Here is a 22,876-nt window from a genome sequence, read left to right as displayed (position 1 = left end):
TGCATTTAGCAGAAAGAAAAAAAAGGCTTTCCCTGTATATTCCTCTTATAAGATCCAGTCTTCAGTAGGGAAAATGAGATCCAAAATACTCTTCCTCCCCGTAGTACAGAAGCACTGAGTAGCCCCTACCACCAGTGTGAGAGAGGTGGCTGGAGGGAAAGGACTGGTAAAATCACATATTCGCAAATGGTTTCTGATTGGCACAGGAATCACCACGGCTGCATGGAGAAAGATGGTCCATAGGCATTTCAGCAGAATTACAAGGTGTGGCATGAAGCTGCATTTCCATCATCTTCCCTGGTTTGGTTTCGTTTGGTTTGTTTTGATTTGGTTTGGTTTTCTCAATACTTGTTTGCTAACCCGCAGACCATTCTCAGGCTATAGCAACAAATGATCTCTTTGAAGGTCTTCCTCATTTCCTGGCTACGAAAGGCGTAGATCAAGGGGTCGATCACTGAGTTGCACATGATGAGAATGAGGTACATGTTGAAGTGAGACATGAAGCAAACACAGTAGAGGTTTTGAGGGCAGGAGATCATCAGGATGAGATGAAGGAAGAACGGAGCCCAGCAAACGATGAAGATGCCAAGAAGCATAGTCAGAGTGATGGCTCCTTTCATGCTGGTTCGTTGACGGACAGAGTTGTACCCAGGCAAAGCAGCTATTTTCTTCACGTGAGTACGAGCCAGGAGGAACATATGGATGTACAGCGAGACCATAAGGAACAACATAGTAAAAAACATAGTGATGAGACAAATGATCACGTAGGTTGATTCATAATAAAGAATGAAGATAATGCCACAGCCCGTGCAAAAGGACCAGATACATGCAATAATAAGCCCCGATCTTTTCACTGTCATGATGTTGTGATAACGCAGGGCATAGAAGATCGTGATATACCTGTCTACTGCTATAGCCAGCAAACTGCACATGGAAGCCACCACAGATATGCAGATCATTGAATCAAAAACATTGTCTATATGACGGACAAAGGCATCTTCCATAATTATGTGTCTATTGTTTATTAAGTATATTGTTATGGTCTCCCAAGCATTAGACACACTAACCAGCATGTCAGCCACTGCTAAACTGCAAACGAAGAAATACATGGGTGAGTGCAAGTTCTTGTTCTTAACTATTGCACATATCACTAAGATATTTTCGAGCAGGCTTATGATGCCCAGAGTTAGGAACACCTCAGCCGCAATGACCACTTGCTCACATGGAGATGATTTGCTCTTGACAGTAGGCACAGTAAAGTTGCTACCAAAGGCACTCAGGTTTAGCTCAGCAACATCGAGTTGAGAGGACATGTTCATCTCTGGAAGCAAACACGGTCTGTTCTTTCTGAGGGACTTGCCAAGGAGTGTGGTGAATGCATTTTCCAAAAAGACCCTGCCAAAAAAAATATAACATGACAAGAACAGGCAGAAATTGACAAAAAAGTATCACTCATTTCTATTTAATTTGGCTTGCACACATCCTGCCTTTTCCACGTCATAGTCCTATAGTGATTGTAAATTACCCTGCGATTGGCTCAGAGTTTTTCTACCCATCTTACTGGGAGATTAAAACCACAAACCAACGCAGAAACTCACACACTCTTCATTCATAGTTTTATTTATTCTATTCGGTCCCCCTGAAGTGAGCATAATATCCTGGCAATTCTGCTGGACACCAGACAAGAAAGTGTTTACAAAATCTTAATTCTCAGACCCCAGAAATGCGGGAGAATATAGTATTAGGTTCACAGTACCTGCTCACTTCAATACAATATATAGAAGTTTGAATTATTGCCACAATTAAGAATTGAACATTTTTCAGTAAAGGATTTAAATGATTTGCTGACCTTTGTACTTCTCAAGTTCACATGAACCATGTTATAAACAGCTTATCATCTGTACAATGCTACTGGGCTCACTTAAAAGCTTAGTATAAAGCACCTAACCAGGAGAAATCAACACATTTTGGGATACAGTTAAGTTACAGGATCACTATGAATGGAACTGTGTCATAAAAATAAGTTTTCTATTCCAAATTGTAAGTATTTTATTCAAAGCTCTTTTGGTAATGACGATATTCAGGGCAAGTTGTAAGCCACCAGATTCTCAGTAAGGGGAACACTTAAAGCTGATTGTCAGTGACTTGTTGCAAATAAAATTCGTAGCATATCAAGCTAAATAATTTTCAATTTTTAAAAATTACCTTTTATTTGCAGTCAAGAATTAACTGTACCTATTTACCAGAGCTGCTCCTTCAGCTGCTCTTCCTCTTCATCGCCTGCAACATTTCACCAGAGAGCAGAAGTTTCAGCCCCCCTTCCTCACCCCACATCTGGGGCTGGAGACTCCTTGGTGGGAAGAGATGACAAAAATAGAGGCAAATAAATGAGTAAATCCATAGAGTCAAGGCTGACCACGTATAAATTACTTACTGTGCAACTGCCTTTTTATAGACTCGAAGCAATAATGACTTCAGTACTCACACCATGGCTCCTCCTCCCCTTTGCCCCTCTGAACTTCTCCTTTCACAGATATTGTTAGCAAAGGCTTGGGTTTTTACCACCATCTAGTGGGCTTCTCTTGTCTTTCTATCTGAACAGTAATTCTGATCTAAAATTCATGATCAGCTTTTTATAATATTAAAGGGGAAAATGCACGAGGCATGTTCCTTTCCAAAAACATTTCTTTTTTTGTTTTTCCCTGCTGTTGCTAGAACATACTGACAACAAATTCATACCTCACTAGTACTCCAGAAGAGGTGAGAGCAGAAGACTGTTATTGAAACGGGAGTCTTATTAGTGTTACAGGCACTTGTCTTATATTCACAGTTATAATTTTGCAAGAAAAAGAACCACACTGTTACAAAACTCAGAGAACGCACAGTCAAGCCTGTCACACCACTAACGGAAGAAACAACTCAAGTAATTTGTGTGAAAAAAATAGAACGAATGAACAGTTGTGTTCCAGTCCCCTTGCAAGAATAGAGATTTCGATGCAGATGGGGAAGGAGTGCTGGGAGCCAGGGCTTCCCAAGACGGGTGTGATTGCCCCAGGTTTCACAGGTTCTAATTGCTGGCAAACTCAGTGTTCAACATTGCAGAGGCTGAAGTCCCTCGGTGGCTCTAGCAGCCAGGCAGCCAATGCCCCTTCTGGTGGAAAAACCAGTGTGACTCTTTTCCTTAGCAAACGGGCTCTCCTTCTGCGCACAGACTGAGGGAACCAAAGCACACACCTTCCTGGCGCTGCCAAACGCCCTCTGTGTTATCCACTTAACCAGCCAGGCAGATACCACGCAGGATTTGAAGTTCACTTGAGATAAAAAGTCTCTGCTTCTCCAAATCCCCGCTTTCCCCAAACAAGGGAGTTGGGTTTTTTTCATGATATGTAACAGCTTCACATGCTGATTTTCAACCTATAGCATTTTTCTTAAAGAATCTCCGCCAACAAACACAATCTTTATTGCTCTATCCTGTACCATTTTTGTGGTTTCAGTGTTTAGATAGTTTATCATTATAATGCAGCTAAATCCATAATTCTGGTCATTATATTCCAGAGAAGCTTCCTCCATTGTTGCTACTAGCTTCACTCTAAGGATGCTGAAAGACCCGGGCCATCGTATGAAATCTTCTTCTGTACGAATAGTCCCCACGCCGAAGGAGACAATGAAGATCATTTTTACTCATCTGAGTAAAATGACTCCTCCAGCATTATGCAGTTATAGCCTGGAGATGAACTCTGCATGTCCTTTCTGCCCACTACTGAATAGAGAATTTAGGTTATTACTAACTAGAGGTAGTAAACTATGCTGTTAGATGTGAGCAGGCAATGCCAGCAACACTCCCTGCTGTATCTCACCTGTGTGTGCCACACCTGAGCTCTCAGCTCTTTGCCATACCCAGGAGAAAAGATGAGAGGATGCCCATCTGCAGTCCTCTTTCTGTTCTTTAATGTAAAGTATGTTTTAGTTCTCCTAGGTTACGTTTAGTTAATTTACCTGCATTATTCTGGCTATTTATTGCGTAATTTTTGATTGCAGACCCTTGGAAAGCACAGACCTAGAAGTAAAATTTCACTTCGTTCAGTGGTCCTATCTAGCAAGAACCGTGCAGACATTCTGCTCTTTCCACTTTCAATTATTTCTCTTCCAGTATCCTATTCTTCGGTTTATTCCACTCTCTTTTTAAATTCAGTTCCTCTTCCCACTTACAAATTCCCCTGTATGTTCAGTTTAATGAAGTTCTTCGCAGCCCGGCTTAGCTGTCTTTACAAAAGTTCTCACTGTACCTGCTAGGACTCAGCAGACCAGCTGATTACAAGAAATAAATCACACAGCGGTCCGGATGGTTTGGCTGTTATTCCTTAGAGCAGTGCCAGGTCTCTCACACATGAATTATGAATCAGCCTTTGAATTCCACTTCCACAAGACAAACACTGCAGGTATAAACCCGGGCACAAGGCTCTACGCTAACTCCCTTATTTACAAAGCTTGCAGAGAAATTACCTGCCTGGAAACTGGAATAGTGATGAAGTTTTGTTTATGTTAGAGAATTAAATGAAAAATATGCTTTTTTTTTTAATAGAGTTTTATCATTATATTGCTGCAGCAAGGCACTATAAGCGCTGTAGTTTGACAAGCAACTAACTGAAGGGACCCCGATTAGCAGTGGGTGGAGGCAGGCAGCTGAACCCAAACAGGGACAGGGTTGTAAGTAAAGGAGTATGGGAGCAGAACTTCGGATTCTCTTGGGAAGAATCCAAGAGTGGCTTCACCCTCCCGCTGGAGGACTCCTGGTGGATAGACTGGTCTTTCAGGCATTCATGATCTTGGTGTTCGGCTCCCTTGTTTGTTCAGTTAAATAAATTCTCTGTCTCTACGGACAGGTTGGGGCTCGGTGTTTCGTAGGGCTGCAAAGATCACGTCTGGTCCGACAATGTGGGCAAACTATTTCACGCATTGCAAAGCCTGTGCTGATGTTTAGCTATTGGGCTGTAGCAGCACGGCACAGGAGTGCACACAGAGTGGGCATCCTGAGGAACACACCGAAGCCCTGTCCTATTTTCAGATCATCATTTTCTTTCCACAGATGGAAAGAGGAGGAGAGGTTGGAGTGAGGACCTTGGGCACAGCTGGATCATGCACCAAGAAGCTTGCATCTGGAGCCCTTGGGAGAGCTCCTGCTTCCATGCATCTTCAGGAAAAGGTGTTTGTTCTGTACTTATGTAACATCTTCTCTGGAATAAGGAAAATGCTAACTGCTTAAGGTCCCTGTTCCACTGAACTCCCCAAGAGTTTGCTTTGGGGAAAAAAGATCAAAAGTGCCCCCAAAAGACGTCAGTGACTATAAGAATGAAGTAAAACACGATTCCAGCAGAAAAAGAGATGTCAGGGCTCATTTTGACCCCATTCCATTTTTTGCCTTTGTGAAGTGGTGAGAGAGAGCACAAAGCTGCTCCAGTCACCCTGGCAGGTTTTGTCAGCGACCAGACTGGGGGCTGTGACAGCATCACTGACAGCAACACAGAGCCCCCGTCTGCCACCAGCACCACCAGCAAAGCTCCCCTCTATGCAGTATGTCCACTGGGATAGGAGAGGCTGTGACAACCCTGACCCATGGGCCAAGTTACGCTGTATCAAAACCAGCAGGGAATTGCATCCCACCTTCATGACAGCAAGATGCTCATTTTATCACCGAATGCATAAATGAGGCCAACAGCACGTGTCCCCAAAGGAGTTTCTGTAAGAAGAGCTTATTACACTCGGATGGATTCTGGTATTAATCCATGCTAATCTTAGGAGGTTCAGAGAAGAGCTTTACTGATGTGCATACAAATCTGCCCAGCTTGTCTAGTGCCAATACATTGAAGCAATTTAATTCCAGTGTCCTTCTGCAGCTATTTTTATCTATTTAATGAAAATACATTTGTCCTTCATAACGTAGCTTTGGATTGATGCTCTTGACCTATTTACGAAATCTCTCTTCTATCTACTCCTTGCCTATGCTGTCATTCAGAGCCACCGAGGATGCTCTCAGACTGCTCCAAGGGATAACCCATCGATCACCAAGAGTGAGGCTCATGGCCTTCTTTGCCTTTGAATCACATAACAAATGTTCTCTAAGGACTGAGAAGACCTCTTTTCTCTTGACCTCTGTGCTGAGGACCTTTGGCTGAGCCCCATCAAGGTCCCCACCGTTACCCGCCCCCCAGTGTTACCATCCAGTTAATCTTCAATAAACACCGCCAACTGATCAAGATAAAAAAATAAAAGGCATTGATACTTCCTGCCCTTAAATAAAAAAGCTGGATGAAGTGGCACTAGACCCCTTGTAGTCCAGTCCCCTCCCCTGCCCAGAGAACCGCTGAAAGCCTTAAAATCGGGTGTTGCAGTAAGCAGTGGGGTAGTGAATAGATGCTTTTACATTGTGGCTCTAATCTTCAACACTTGAATGTTTCTTGCAGGAAGCATCACAGACAAGCCAGACTAAAAAGAGATATCAAAATACCACGTAAACAGTGCCCTGTCAAAAGCAGGGATCAGCCACACTTGGTGCGACTGCAGTAACACTTCTGACCATCGCTCCTTTCATCGGAGTCCTTCAAAATGGATTGAGATAATCTCTGGCCACTCTCGGTACCTATCAGTGGTGCTTCTCGCATCAGAATAGAAAGCTGAGGAAGATGCAATTCAGTTTAAAAGGCATTTTAGAAAGACCTATTCTAATAACCTAAACCAGAGGCTGTTGTCACTAACTGTCTAAACTGTAACAGGGTAATAAGAGGTTTGGTAACCATCATGTTTATGTGCTTTCTAAAGGGAGACAATTCTGGTAATGAATCATCCCCCGACATTTTCTTAGAGCATGGGTCAGCAGCACAGGCCTTGTGAATCACGCAGAAGCGCTGGCTGCAGGCTTCACAAAGCACAGATGACCAGCAAAAGATCACAGAAACTTTCTGACACAAAGGGGAGTAACTCAATAACGGACAAGCAAACTGGGAAAGAAAGAAAAAATAACAAACCCCCACTTAGCAGCTTCTTATCAGGTGCTACTTTCTACAAGAGAAAGAAGAGTATTTCTTGCTAGACCACAGAGAAGCTTTAATACCTCTTTATCCATTAATATAACTATCAAAAATAAGGGATTAAAAGAGCTACTTTAATTACATATTGCAAGACATTCCATGTCTCATTTCTGCAAGCTTATCTTACAGTATGGCAACGGCAAACATTAGAAGCACATTTTTCATTTGTTTCATAATATGCTTGTGCATTAGAACCTCTTTGATTTTTATATAAAATGCTGCTAATTTATTGTATAATTCAGCTCCTCAGAGACTTCAGTGTTTGAATGTTTTAACTTTGTCAGAAGGATCACAGACAACTCAATGAGAAATGATGTGTAATAGCCGATCTTCAGGAAATTATATTCTAGCACTGAGCAGAAAAGCCCTAGATATTATTATAGAATAGAACAGAACAGAACAGAACAACTTTGTCAGAAGGATCACAGACAACTCAATGAGAAATGATGTGTAATAGCCGATCTTCAGGAAATTATATTCTAGCACTGAGCAGAAAAGCCCTAGATATTATTATAGAATAGAACAGAACAGAACAGAACAGAATAGAATAGAATAGAATAGAATAGAAGTTTGTAACACCATGAGCTGCCAGATGGACCTTCCAGTTACCTGTTTACTCCTAGAGAGGGGTAAGTTGACGTCTCCTGACTTTTTTCCAGAGAATGAACTTTCAGGCAGAGCAAGTTCACAGGTTGTTATTCGAAGAACAGGATGAAGCAACAGGAGCCTAATTTCCAGCAAGGAGAACCACTTGGCATACATCTCGGTTTTAGTAACAGAATTAATATTGGCGGAATTACAGAATTAATGTTGGTGGTACCAACATTATCAAGTCCAATGGTACCACCGCTTCTAAAACCAGGAAACACAGAGTATACTTCCCAGTCCAACCTGAATTCAACCATAGCAGTAGGACAGTTGGAGCTTTGTCTTAGCTCAGAGTCAGAAGCTAACTAGAGAAAACCAATCATTTCATCCAGTATGTTCAGTTGATTTGAGGTTTGCAAGCGAGCACTGGTTTTGGTGCTGAGAGTTAAAATTAACTGCTACCAATGTGGTGACAATAAGGTGAAAATGAAACAGTAGGACACAGTTTTGTTTTTCAGATTTACAAGTCTATTTTCAGCAGACTAAACAAGACTATGAAAAGAAAGCTGTGCTTCCCAGTTATAAATAATACAATCGATTGTATTTTAGCCAGGTAAATGTAAGTTTAATATTATTATAGAATTTATAATATAAGAGAGGTAATTTAATCAACTAATGACATTTCCACCTCTTCATCTTCCTAAAAGACACTAAATTTGTCAGTAACTAGATGCTTCTTTTTAATGCCTTTTTACATTATTTTGAGAGTGATACAGTGAACTCGTAAAGTGCCAGAGAACAACAGGAAGGCCACGGTAATTCCTTACAAAGACATGTTCCTACAAGTTTGCAGTGAGAAAAACCTCCAGAGACCCGATCCAGTGGAAGAGACTATTTTACCCTGAAGGTTCGTGCTGGATTTAGCACACGATGCAGAGTTTCTGCCCCTAAATGAGATGATCAACGCCTGACCTGACACGGTTAGAATGGGGTGGGCAGGCAGTTCAAGCACTGCCATAAAACACACCAGCACCGAGTTAACCCATGAAAACTGGTCAAAGGAACTGAACCAGCAGAATGAGCCTGCGGTACATCAGAGCTTGGCTTCACAGCCAGATTTCTAACGGAGGATCAACACGTTAACTTCACTGCTGTGTCAAACCACAGCTCCTACATCGCTTACCAGTGAGGTCCTTCCCAATTTTAATATTGCAGCCTAACGCACCAACCACTTGCAGTTGTGATAACAAGGCTTTTTCCATGTGAATATGTGTCCGCTACACACAGCCAATAGAACCAAAATACGTTGGATACTAACATTTTAGCCCTGCCTAAATTCTTTTTCCCTATTCTGTGAGTCAATTTTTTATTTTATTCTCATCTTTTGATTATTTCTGTTTCTGGAGGTTGTCTACAAAGTCATTGAACTGTTTTTTTCCAAAAGGCATTGCAGGATAAATTTTCATTAACAGCAGAATGATCATTACTTTTGAAATTCAGGGGACAGGTTTGGGTCATTAAGTATTGACTTCAAGGCTAACTTCAGGCACAGGTTTTAGAAAAACTTGCTCTACATATTTTCAAGCCTAGAGTTATGGAAATATAATGAGGAATGGTGCCCAGGGTGGGGGTTTTTTTGGTTGTTTTTTTTTTGTTTGTTTGGGCTGTAAATAACATTCCAACATTCCAGGTTGGAAATGCACACAGTCATGACAGGAAGATCAGATTCAACTTTCTCCATCTAGTTTAAGAAAGATTTACCAGTTAGAGTGTGCCACCTTTACTAGGATGGTTTCACCTGGCACACCTTGTTGTACTTGAGCGGGTAGAGATGGTTTTGTGTGTAGCATCACTTCTCACATCCACAGCTACACCGCCAGCGAGAACCTGTACCACTTTCACATAACTGGTGGCACTAATGCAAAACAGCTACTGTCTACAGGGGAGTGCTGGGAGAAACTGAGCGTTTGGATGCTCGTACACAACCTCTTTGAGGAGAAATTTGTTCAGCCTATTTCTGTTTGCTGCCCAAAAAAACCAAAGCGACTGTCAGCAAGGCCCTCTCTGCTCTTGTTAAATGGTACAGAAACCTTCTTTTAGGCCAGATGCTGAAATCCTGATTAAAAGATGCCATCCTTCTGCTTTTTTGGAGAAGTTGTGCCCTGTTATTTGTTTCAGACTTGGTTTAATGTTTTTACTTTAAGACACCACTAAGTCTTCTTTGATTAAAGAAGTGGGTGTTGTTCTGAAGCAGTGGTATAGCCACAGTCACTTTAATGACAGTCAGATAACGGACCGCAGAAGACGAGTGTCCAAAGATCAGCTTTTAGCACAAGAGCCAGAGCTCAGTCTTTGTGGTGAGATGTTACCCAGGCAGAAGGAAATTCCACCAGCTCTTTTGTTAGCACAGAATGTCCTGCTGACCAAAACCTCCAGCTCCTACAGTAGGAAGTACAAAGACATAACACGTGCTGCTAGGTTTGGATGCACAGGAGCAGAGCAATTGCAATAGCGAGTTCCCTTACCTACATCTCCATCTTGGATAGCGAACCTCCTCTCAGGTGCTTCTTGCTGGGAGCCATAGGTCTAGACATTTCCTGTAACACGTAGATTTATTCACATGAGATTAGGTCACTGTCTAAGAGATGTGCAGGAGTTGAAGTTCACTGAGGAGTGGATTTTCATCTCAGTGCCTGCTCAAGAACAGGGCAGGGCAGAGGAACAGCGAGGTTGTATCACCCACTACAGCACCCAGTGCTGCGGGCTAGAAAGCGAGCATCAGTCTGTGGTCCCAGAGCGGCAGGAGAGAGCAGTGGGGGAAAGCTTCCTTCATGACACAGCACAGGGTTGTGCCTGGGAAAAAGCAGTCAAACATTGCCACTGATTTTGAAAGCCAGAGTTCTGGAGCTAATGTCAGCAGTTAACGTCAGCAGCTTTCCACCAGCCTCTGACTGCTGCTATATTTGATTTTCCCAATTCTTTTGGTTTGTTCTTCAGATGAGATAAGTAAGGTGACAAGAGGTGAAGTGTTGTATCTGTGTGAGGAGTAGACAAACACACTGAGGACTGATCATCACGGTGGGCTGGAAACGACTCTCAGAGTGGAGCTGGAGCAGGATACGTCAGGAAACCCCAGCTGGTACATGGTCCCTAACAGGGTCGCTTGCCTTTCCCTGGTAGGTGCGAGAAGTTAAAAGAAGCCATGTAAATGCACTCGGCTATCCCCAGCTTTCCTTCACTAGTCCAAATTGAAAAGTTACTTTATGAATTGTTTCTTCTTCAGTTAGCATTTGGGAAGCCAGTGCCCTCTGCCTGATCCGTGAAATGAGTGGGCTTTTTTCTTAGTAACAAGATCAATAAACTAATAGGATCTTGTGAATTCCAAGCTTCCCATTAGATGAAATTCTATCATTTGCTTTCAGTCAGGAGAAAAACTATCACATTTAAGTATACGAGATTAAATTAATCTTCTAAAGCCATAAAAGTCACACTGGGATTTTATCATTAAAATCATATTAAAAAAAAATTAGAAGACTTTAAGGTAAACTTTGGTGAGCAATGTAAGATAGATTTACCTCGGAATATTTACCTTGAATTAGGACTTAGTATCAGCTTAGTTCAACAGTTACTGGCAGAGAAGGCACAGTGACCTATCCTCATGCACAGAAGCACTGACTGATTTCAGAGCAAGCACTGGGAGCCCTCAGAATAGCAGCAGGGCAGGGCTTTAATGACAATTCCAGCCTCTAGCTTTTCTCAGGAGCACTCTACTCAATCTTTAAAGCACATAATGGCAGATCTGGCCATAAGTAGTTCAAAACAATTTGTTTTCTAATAGGCCTTTTTCTCTTCGAGGGCATTTTGACCACGGATTAGGAAATTGTGAAAGTTTCAAGGAACAGATTCAAGCAGATGGAAGCTGAATGTTGCACTGAACCGGCTGGTGTGACTTCCAGGTGTGAGTGAAGCCTTGTCCAGATATTCACCCCTTTGCCTCTCCCCGTTTCTTTGCTATTATTAAAGGTCACCACAGCAGTATTATACCCACTGAAGTCACTGGAAGTTGCCTTGGCCATCAGTTGTGGAAAGTTACTCAAAACCATAGTGATGACGTAGGTTTTGATATCCCTGAATACCCCTGGCTGCCATTATCGCAGTGTGGAAGTGTAAAACCAGGTATTCCCTTCAAGGGCAGGTTGTTTTACTGATGTAGAGATTACCGTCCTCACCTCGTTTTTCATTATACAAACCAATGATTTTCTGCACGGTATTTTCTAATTAATATAAAAATGTGAAAGAAAAAAGTAATGACTGTTTCTTTTTTCTCTTAGTTGCTTTTTTTTTTTTCTTTCTGGACATGTAATAAATATGAAATTAAATAAATAGTGATCCCAGCCTGGCCAAAAAAGTCAACAGTGAATAAAGAATACTAAATATTGCACTTCTTTTGCTGGAGTTGGAAGAGCAATGAGTAAAGTGGTACCAAGGATAAATTCGCTATAAAACTCCTTACTCCACTGGATCTAGTACAGAACTCACATTGCCAGATCACCAAAAACCATCTAGCTTCTTCTCTAAAGGCCCCTTGCACTGATCCAACTCAGCAAAGGCAAGTAACTAGGTAGTGCAATGATTGAAAGAAATGTGATGGATGGACAGTGCCTCAAAGAAGTGCTCTCGGCGTAGGTTAAACAAAAGTTAGGTTAAAGCAGCCAAGAAGGAGCTTTCTATTAAAGTACTGGCTTGGAAGACATGTAAGACAAGCTTTCCCTGCCCAACTGCTACTACCTGTGTCAAGGAAATAGGACATTCTGGGCCTTTTTGGTGAATAAGGAGGACTTGCTTGGTGTTAGGATCCTGGCAGTGTAGAACAAGTCTTATAAGCTCCTTCCTCAGGACTGGGCACATAGCAAGAACTGCTTTCTTCTGCATTGGGCTTTTCTAATTCCACTCTTCGCTCACTTACCTGGAAACTCAGCCTGAAGTCCAGTTCATACGTGGAAACTTTTTACACTGAAGTATTGGTTTCCTACATCATCACCTAAGATCCTGAAGGTGGCTTCAATTATGCCTTTGCATTGCGATTTTGACCTCTGTATGGTGTAATTGAGGACATACTCTGAAGATGAGGCAACAGCACAGATCAGCTAACTTGTCCTACATGATTTTTACTATCCCTTGAGAGATGTAGTGTCTGTAAGACAATGTGGCTTTCATTGCTGGCATTGTAAGCTGAGGTATCCGACTTGACAGGACAAGAAGAAATAGCCTCAAGTTCCATTAGGGGAGGTTTAGGATGGATATTATGAAAAATTTCTTCCCCACTGGGGTTGTCCAGGGCTGGCCCAGGGCAGTGGTGGAGTCCCCATCCCTGGAGGGGTTTCCCAGCCCTTGTGTCGAGGTGGTGCTGAGGGACAGGGGTCAGTGGGGACCTGACAGTGCTGGGGGAATGGCTGGACTCGATGAGCTTAAGGATGTTTTCATGATTCTGTGATTCTATCATGTGTGAATGAACACATGAATGCACAAACACACAAAAAAGAGCAACTCCTCTACCTCTCCACAATGCTTCTTTCGAAGTGGAGGGGCAGGGTACTCTGTACAATTTCCATAGGTACTGCCTATACATTTCACCTCTACATATTCTTGCGCAGCCAGATGCCACCCGCCACCCACCACTTGTATTACCTGGTAAATCATTCCAGCCTCTGTGAGGTGTATGAGGACTTTTATATACGAAAAACACTCAAAGCAGTGAGTTGCTCTAGCACTCTACCCTCACCTAACAGAGGTTTAGTCTGGTTATAGCCAAATCTTCAGGCACACTGAATAGCACCATGCACTTCATATTCATCCTCTCGTTAATGTAACAGCCTACGAGCTCACCTGTTGTGAAAAAAATTGTAGAATTTGTCTGTAATTATGAGCTATTTTTTGCCTTTCCTCAGCAAGAGAAAAAGAGCAATTTGCTTTTGGCTTGTGCAGGTAGTATCCTTTATTCTGATTATATCTGACACAGTTCCAACAGCAGCAATATATGTTGCAGGGGCACTGCTTGCTGCAGAAAAACAGTCGCCACAGCCAGCATATAATTACGCTGCACTAATTGAAGCAGAAGATATTTCCTGGGCAGTAATGAGTAGCAGAGAGGGTTTAATGGACCAAATTGCTACAGAAGCCAATCTCAGTCACTCGCTATTCCCTCAGTAGCTGTCCTATGCTAACTCCAACTCAGCAACCACAGCAAATATAGATGAAAACCTAAGATTACACTGCAACAATATGATCTTTAAAGTTTCTACCAACATATAAAGCTTTAAAGGTGGTATTTCTTTGCACCAGTAAAAGTCACATGGTGCCCACATGTGCAGAACATCTTCACTTCTGGACCGGGATTAGTTGTCGGAGGAAAGATCAGTGCCAAAACCACCTAACATGCCTCCTTGTTCTATAAGTGATCATAACAAATCTATGCTTACCTTGTTTTATTTTTTTCTACTTTTACTTCTCTTAGGAAGAGCAAAATGACTGAGTTTTTTCCTAATAAATATTTATCGGTGTTTATGATGCAAAGTCCTGCCAGACAGTTGAAAAAGCGAGAACTTTCACACATGCTCTTCTCCCTACTACAGGGCATGAGAGGCAGAAAAAGCTTTCTCCACTCAGAAAACCACCTTAGATTTCCGGACTAGTGGTCTTGTCTCCTCCTACATCTCTCCCAAGGGAAGCGTATTTTATTTGTGCCAGCTGAGGTTTCTCACAGGGTTTCTATCAGCTACAGCAGCTCTCCCAAGGAAAGGATGAGATGGCTTGTCTCACCAAAAAACGTCGCGTGGCAATAAGCAGCCCCAGTCAGGCAGGGTAAACCAAAGCAACCACTAAACAATATGACACCATCACACCAGAAGAATATATACCCCAACTTGTTTTGGTACAGCCAATCTGCTGCAGGTTGTTTTTAACAGACAGGTCATGTTTACTCTGAAGTTAATCTGCTTTCTGCTGCAGCCTTTTAAAATCAGATACAGGCAAAGAAGTATGTGAAGTCCGAGATTTGTAGTAAAGCAGAAGAAAATATGTGGCTGTGCTGAGTCGTATGGACACTGTCCCTTTTCCTACATTTATTCAGACATATTCAGCCAGAGCACTGGTGTTCACTGTGAGGCAGGGCAGCCATAAAATCACCTCCATCTCTGCAAAAGCACAGGAGCCTGGCAGAAACACCCTGTGCTGGAAAGCCAATTTCCCCACCTGTATTTACTGTTCTCAAAGCTCACTGTTAGTTTTTGTTGACCATCTCCTGTACCAGCTCAGAACAAAAGGCTCAGCGATGTTTCTGCTCCGCTTGTGTATCATCCCCAAGGGAAAGCAGGCAGGCAAACCAAGTGATGCTATTTGTGCGCACATCTTTTCTCCCACCCTGTCCCTTTCCTCTTTCTGATATCAAGGGACAACCCTACTCTTGTAGCTACTCCTCAGCATTCATTTAAGAGGGCAATTGCAGATAAACGTCTAAAAGTCTGCGTGTGGATATGTAGTCAGTCTCAGAAAACACAGCCTGTATACAAAAAAACAAGGCAAAGAAAAGCTTCAAATTGTGCGAACGATAATAGAGCGCATGACTTTTTCTAGGATGGGCATTACCACGTTGCAAAGCTCTATACAGGTTTGCGAGCACTTTCCCCCCCTCACTTCATAAGCAATCTTTACTCTCGGAAAAGTGTGCTGCCCCTGCTAGCGCTCTGGATTGCTCAGCGGTTTTTGTCAGCGTAAGCTTGGAGACACAAAAAAGTTACTCTGTCTTAGGAGAACGTAGCCACTGTCTGGATCTTGGGCAGCGTAAATCTTTGATGCAAAGCTGCTATGAGGAAATCTGACCTTGGTCTTGGGCCGACAAAGAGGGGGCTGAACCTTTCCCAAGATAGGTTGGACCAGGCGGTGCCTGAGGTTCCTTCCAGCCGGATGTTCTATGATTCTGCAATTCTATGAGTAAAAATGAACACTGTACATCATGGCACTCTCAGGTAGAGCATCGTTGGTTTTTCCTCTGCTAAGAAACTGCCCAAACATCTTTCAGACATATGATACCACTCAGCAAAGGGACCAAGGCAAGGGCTGATAAAGGACAAATAGTGTGTTCACCATTCACATCTGAGGAACCACCAGGCTGCTCAGAAATAATACGACCATGTGACGAGCCTACATTCTGATTACAGCCCCTTTGTGCTAAATCAACACCAAGGAACAAGCTGAACTCTGAACTACTTTGGAGGAATAATTGTGCAGGTTGATGAAAAAAGATAACTACAACTCACTTCCTTGGATTGACAACCTCTCTCCAGAAAGAAGGTACAGTGGTTCCACTAACAAGCCAGACACGCTTAGGGTCGCAAATAAAGGCCACCTCCAGCACAAGAAGCCTTGATTGCACCAGTATTTCACATGCATTCCTTTGGCAGCATCCAAAACTGGAAAGGACAATGACACTTCTAAACGCAGCGTACAAATGAGCCCAAATTGCCTTCTACTCCTCCTTCCCAGAAGGCTGTAACAAAACTTCACTCTTTTTTCAGTATTTTCCACCCTGACCCTTACTGAAAACAGTCAAAGTTAAAATTTTTAATTTTTTAAAAGGCTAGGGATAAAAAAAAATTCGTAATTTCTTTTCAACCAGACAGATTGCAACTCCTCAGAAATTCTCAGCACCTGCTGTTTTGGGAGCTTAAAATAGATGTTAAAGAAGATAAGGCTCCTTCTTGCCTGAAGGAGCCTTTACATTATTAGATAAAAATGTTATGTTACATCTGTAGACAACCAGCAGTGGAAAAAGAACCGAATGGCTTTGAAGTGATTCTCTGACAATGCTAAAACACTACAGAGCACCCCTGTTGCTTTCTACAAACCCATTTCTGGCCAAAGCAGTCATCGAACCAGGAGACCAGAAAAATTTTTGTGTGCAGGATCTCAGAGCCTTTGCTGAATCACTTTGCATTTTTCTGTGTCTATCAGCGAATTAATAGATATGAGAATTCAATTCATGCAGTTGTATTAGCTCAGCATTTCCCAGACTCCCGAGTTTTGCTGGTGGTCTGCAGGTCTACCCTGCATTCGCTGCGCTGCCTGCCTTATGTCATCACCCGAACCGGTATCGCTGCCCAGCAATTATTGCCCCGGTCTGTCTCATGAGCATCCTTTAATTACAGTGGGACTGAACAACATGTCATTATTGTGTTATACAAACTACCCTCTAAGCTTTGGCGTCAGCTTGGACCTGACATTTTTACAGGTAAATGTACTTTGTTCTGGTTGTTCGTGATGACACATCCCCTTGACGAAGCTGTTATAAGCAATCTACCCTCATTCATTATCTCACACTTTATCAAGCATAAGTAAAGAAGAATCTGGGAAATTCTTTTACTCCTTATTCGACTTGTCAGTAAAGGTTCACACTAATATGAGCTATTGTCCCTCAGCTCCTACTTGCTCATTCCAGAGACTAAAAGAAAAATTACCTTTCAGCTGGAGTTATGTAGGTTTTGTAGCATGAAGAGAAAGCAACATGGTCTGCCCCTCTCTTGTTGTCCCTTCTCTTTGCAGCGATCTCTTTGAAGTGATGGCCGTGAAGTCCACCTGAAAAAAAGGCTCTTCTGGGTGATACTCTGCTGACATAGTCTGAGTAAACCCACCGGATCAGGGTTCCCAAGGACTCTGCCACAGAAGAGGCAAAACTGCATTTAAACTTGGGGAAAGCAAGAAAAGGGGGAAAGGAAGAAAGAGGAAGGGGTTTCTACAGGAATTCAGAGTCTGTGGGAGAGGATTCATAATTTCAAATCCAAATACTAAAACTCCTCCTCGGCCCAGTTTAGAGACCCAAGACCTTTGTTTTACTAGCCCTTTGTGTATTCCTGTGCCAGGGAAGCCAGACAACAGGATACGGGTTTTGCCTCACAGCACAAGGTGCGGTTGCATCAAGTTTTAGTGGCTTTAGTGGTCTTAGGGAATGACCTACAAGAAACCCTGCCAATGCTACCTACATAAATGTCATCACCTTAATGATTCGTCTTGAGACTTTTGCCTGGCATATGAGAGCACTGAAGGCAGCAGCCAAACTGCACATTTCATTTCCCTTTACCTCAGGAGCCAATAGAAACCCCTGAAAAGGAAAAAAAAAAAAAAATCTTGCTTTCTTTTTTTCCTAATGTGTTGCTAGTGGTTAGCAAAACAGTAACCCCACCTCTGTCAACGGATTAATTTCATAAAACAACTTATTTTATAATGTATATTCTAGCAGGGATTAAAGTATAGCAAGAACAAGAAAAATATTTCAAAGATGGCAAAGTGGATGTAAGGAACATGCATGTTCAATATAAAAAGTTATATTCTAGGAAGAAATGGGTTATTGCATCCATTAAGTGTCCTAGGTAGTCTTAAACCATTTTTGTGCATCCTCCTGTCTCAGATGTTGGGCTAACAGCTGGGCATTTAAAATCCTGGTCTCAAGGGCGAACACACATATTCTTTTATTGTTGTAACAGGCTTTTGAGAATGATGTAGTCACGTGCTGGCAAGAACTATGGAAAAGTGCGAGGTTTTGCCACGCTTATTTTGAATGTTTTTAAATACCAACATGCAATAAAATAGCGCTGCTTTGCTTGGAATTCTTTAGCCCGGAGAAGGCTCCAGGGAGGCCATTCAATACTTAAAGGGGGCTTGTGAGAAATACGGAGAGAGACTTTTTACCAGGGCCTCCAGTGAAAGGACAAGGTGTAACAGTTTTAAACTAAAAGAGAGAGAGTCACACTAGAGAAAAGAAAGAAATATTTACACTGAGGGTGGTGAGAGCCTGGCGCAGGCTGCCCCGAGAGGTGGGAGCAGCCCCATGGCTGGCCCCATGGCAGGTCAGGTTGGCCCTTGGGGCTCTGAGCCCCCTGCTCTGGGTGCGGATGTCCCTGCTCCCTGCAGGGGGGCCGGATAGGTGGAAGCAGCCCCATGGCTGGCCCCATGGCAGGTCAGGTTGGCCCTTGGGGCTCTGAGCCCCCTGCTCTGGGTGCGGATGTCCCTGCTCCCTGCAGGGGGGGTTGGACTTTAAAAGTCCCTTCCGCCCCAAACCATTCTATGACTATGAAAATGCCAAAATATTATTACAAAATTGCAATAAATCATCAATCCACCACTATTCAGGCACAAACCCAGAGTACTACTGCAGGCAAAGGTCCATCCAAGCAGGCTCGCTTAGAAAACCATTTAAAGACTCTGGACTATATCTTCCTTTCAGACTGTGTTATGTTTTATATAAACTGCATGTTACACAGCATTAGACAAACGGCACGCTGTGTAATCAGCCCCTTGGTTATCACAGCTGGGGCTCCACGCTTTTGCCCAAAAGCCTCCTGTGGGCTCCGACTCACAGCAGTCAGCCCAGCTACCCCAGTTTCTAAGAGGTCAAACTGTCCGTACCACTACACTCGAGGCGCAGGAGACCCTACACGCTCTTCAGGCAGCCTGATTTTTCCTTGAGGCTGCTGTTAAGAGAAAGCAGTGATTTGCTTCTAGCTGAAGAAATATTATTTAACTGAATCTGTTATGAATTATGCAAGGAAGCCAACCATTTCCAACCCTGCAATTATTATTTGTTCAGCTCTTTCATAAAGCAGCAGGCATCCATTCCAGCTCTCTGCTGCACAGATGGACACTGGCAGGTGTCAAAAGCAAAGAAACTGAGGAAAGAAAAGGACTGCTTGGACCAAAGAATTTAGAACAACTCTGCTACCAGAAAATCGCTGCTCCACAGAGCAGACCCCTTGGACTATAAAATATGAGATTTAAAAGTTATGTTTTATACATAAACCAAGGTTGTCTTTGTGTTTATTATTTCATTTAGGTTTTTTTAGTTTTAAACCAACGAAGAAAGACTATCCTTGTGCCTAAAGTCAGAACAATTCCATCGCTGTCAAGTCAGCAGAAGTGCGTGCACACTGAGGAGGAAGCTGTCGCTGTTTGGGAGCTGGTGAGTCATCAGCTGGTCTGATTCCAAGACTTTGGAAAAGCCGTAAGAGTTAAGAAGAGCCAAGCACCTAGGTGGAAGTGAGAAAGAATGGCTCCAGAAAACATGAACATTGTTCCTCTGAATCCCATGGCGATGTTCATTTGACAGCTAAGAGTAGTAAATTTCCAATCGAATCACAATTAGTGATTGATTAAGGGTGAGCAGAAGCATACCCTCGTCAGAAACACAACTGGTATGAATTGGGACAAGATGGTAAGACTCAGTGAGAGCAGTTGCAATCCCATGAAGCTGCCTATTGAATAAATATGGCCCATGGATGTAAAGAATATCCTTTCCTTGGGCTTCAGCTGTTAACAGCACACAGCAGTCAGACCTTAAATGCTCAGACACCTCCAACTTCCATTGCCGGGAGACACGTCAAAGCGAACGAGAGGACAACAGTGTTGAGAACCAGCTTTGATAACAAGAAGAAGGGCTGATGGCTTCCACTAAAACGGCATTTTTGCACCATCAGAAAATGCTTAACTTACCAAAACCCAGCATATGATGTTGACTTTGTCCTGCCTCACATCTGTTCTCCAAATGACAGAAACATTCCAGGCAGTGTAGGAGGTCTGTAGGAACACCAGGGATTGAGATTACAAGATGACTGTTAGTCCTGCTTGATTCTACCCAAGTCATTTCTCCCCTCTCCCCCCACGAACCATTATTACTTTGGCAATAAGTGGATTGCAAACGTGGGTTTAATATCAGCCCCTTGGTTACTCTGCAGATGTTCTGAATTTATTGCTGTGCAGCTTAATGTTCCCTAAATTAGCTGTTTTCAAAGTCTCTACAAACACAGTTTAGCAGTTGGAATACAGCATATAATTACTCTTTTTAATAAAAATAGATAACAGACGAGTGCTTTATTAAATAGACGATGACTCAAAAGGAAAACACTTTTAGTTGAAGGACTGAGATGCTCATTATGGAAATTAAACTATTCAAACATTGTAACAGGAGTAGGTGTAAGATTTGCAGCAAGTCAAGCTTCTTAAGTCAATCAAACACACTCCATCAGGCAACCTACCACCTCCCGCAGCATTTGCTCGACACTTAAGCACAGCACACAGCACATATTTAAGTGCTTTTCAGTGATTTCCACCGCGCGGGTGTGTAATTCACAAAAGCAAATACAATGTGGCACCGATACAACAGTAACGTACTAAAGCATGACACATTTCCTGCACAAATATAACATTTTGTGTCATTATTTTTGCTGTAAGGTTGCAGAATGTCCTAAACTCCACGAGGAACAATTACAGTGCTTTGGGCAACCCTGAAACCTCAGCTACAGGACGAGGAAACATTTTGTTTCAGCTCCTTCTTTCAAAAGAAAGATGGGAGGAAAAAATAAGGACAAACTGTCACCAGCAGCCAGGTCCCTTTTTCTTGGACCAGTCTTCCACCCTTACCTTGGCAAACACAGCTTTCACGAGCACTGAATCCATCTTAAACAGAAAGGGCTTGTGTTTGACTTGACTCTTCATCAGCACATTATACGTATAAAGCGTTGGACCTTTGAACCTCTGAACTGATGAGTTGAAACAGGATTTTCATACATCCCCTTTCACGGCACACTGAGGTGTGTCCTGAGGCAAGGAATTCATTTAATCTAAGTGCAAAATGGCTTTTTTCAGCTGTGCTGGTTCTCCCCAGCAACTACATGCTGAGCAGCTGGGTTCTACCACAGTTCCCAAGCATCTGTCACCACAGAAGGAACTAGAGGAAAAGGTTGCACCTATTCTAGCTCCTCGTCACAACTCATGCCTCTACACCTAGATTAGAGGGGATAAACTCAACTACAAAGTTAAGTTGCCTTTTCTGATCTGAATTCCTCGACTGAGTAAAGCAAATCTCAAAACTGAACCACTGAGGTGGCGTAGCACCCTTCATGGATCACTCCTCCAGCCTTTCTTAATCGAAGGGATTACCAAAATTCCTTCTATTGCAAGAAAACCATCCACCTCAGATAACTTCGACACGCCCCAGCTTCATTTTTTCATCAGCAATCCTGAGGGCCTTGATGCTCTGCACTCCTCGAATTGCTTCTCTGAAGCCATCCAGTGCTACTGGAAAGACTTGCACTGTATCAGCAAACGTTGCAGCGCTATGATCTTGCCGGGATCATGGAGACACGGGGGAATGACTCACATGGCTGGAGTGCTGGATGAAGGGATACAGGCCCTTTAGACAAGGTGAAGCGGTGGAGTTGCCATTTGCGTGAGAACCCGGCTGGAACGCATGGCAGTCTGCCTTGGGACGGACAGTCAGCCAACCGAAGGCTTGTGGGGAAGTTACTGAAGAGGTGAGAGGTGGGTGTTGGCTATAGGCCACCTGACCAGAAAGAAGTGGATGAGGCCCTCTACAGACACCTAGAAGCACCTTTGTGTTTGCAAGCCCTGGTCCTCCGTATCTACCGGAAGGACAACACAGCAGGACATCAGCAATTCAGGAGGTTCCTGAAGAGCATTGATGACAACTTCCTGACCCAAGAGATAGAGGAACTAATGAGGAGAGGTGCTCTGCTGGGCCTCATACTCACCACCAAGAGGCTTGTTGGGGACGTGAAGGTCAAAGGCAACCTTGGCTGCAGTGACCATGAGCCACTGGAGTTTAGGATCCTGCGATGAGGGAGCAGAGCAAAAGGCAAGCAGAATGCTGGACTTTGGGACAGCAGACGTTGGCCTTTCCAAATAGCTGCTTGATAAGAGTCTGATGGGATAATGCCCTGGAGGGAAGGGGGGACTGAGAAAGCTGGTTAATATTCAAGGAGTCGTGTTCTCCGAGCTCAAGAACGGTCCTTCCCAATCAACAGCAAGTCAGGCAAAAACGCCAGCAGGCCTGCACGGATGAACAAGGAGCTCCCGGCAAAACGCCTGCACAAGAAGCAAGCCTTGATGAGGTGATGGAGCAACAGATCCTGGAAATGATTTCCAGGCACATGAAAATCATGAGGAATGGTCACTGAGAGGAAGTAATTTTTGGCCAACCAGATAAACCTCTACGATGAAATAAACAACTGGCTTGGCAGATGAGGGCAGAGCAATGGATATCATCTACCTCAACTTCAGGAAGGTTCTTAACAGTGTCTTGGATGGACACTGAGGTGGATTGAAAACTGGCTGAGCAGCTGGTCCCAGAGAGTGGTGGT

The 22,876-nt window shown here is 43.2% G+C and overlaps 1 protein-coding gene across 1 annotated transcript; it reads right to left on the bottom strand.

The window, feature by feature from the left end:
- Positions 1 to 341: 341 nt before the first annotated feature.
- On the bottom strand, positions 342 to 2,410 carry MC5R (melanocortin 5 receptor). The gene is made up of 2 exons (XM_010142304.1): positions 2,236 to 2,410; positions 342 to 1,395 (listed from the first exon to the last, which is right to left on the bottom strand). The coding sequence occupies exon 2, from the start codon at positions 1,317 to 1,319 to the stop codon at positions 342 to 344; it is 978 nt and encodes a 325-aa protein (XP_010140606.1). The 5' UTR covers positions 1,320 to 1,395; positions 2,236 to 2,410.
- Between the last annotated feature and the right edge of the window lie 20,466 nt (positions 2,411 to 22,876).

The sequence above is a fragment of the Buceros rhinoceros genome, unplaced genomic scaffold (assembly GCF_000710305.1).
Source record: "Buceros rhinoceros silvestris isolate BGI_N320 unplaced genomic scaffold, ASM71030v1 scaffold6698, whole genome shotgun sequence".
Lineage (NCBI taxonomy): Eukaryota > Metazoa > Chordata > Aves > Bucerotiformes > Bucerotidae > Buceros > Buceros rhinoceros.
The sequence above is the reverse complement of the archived record's forward strand: the minus strand, read 5'-3'. Positions and strand labels throughout refer to the sequence as shown.

Excerpts from the sequence above, each read along its gene's own strand:
- MC5R (XM_010142304.1), bottom strand. The coding sequence starts at position 1,319 with ATGAACATGTCCTCTCAACTCGATGTTGCTGAGCTAAACCTGAGTGCC.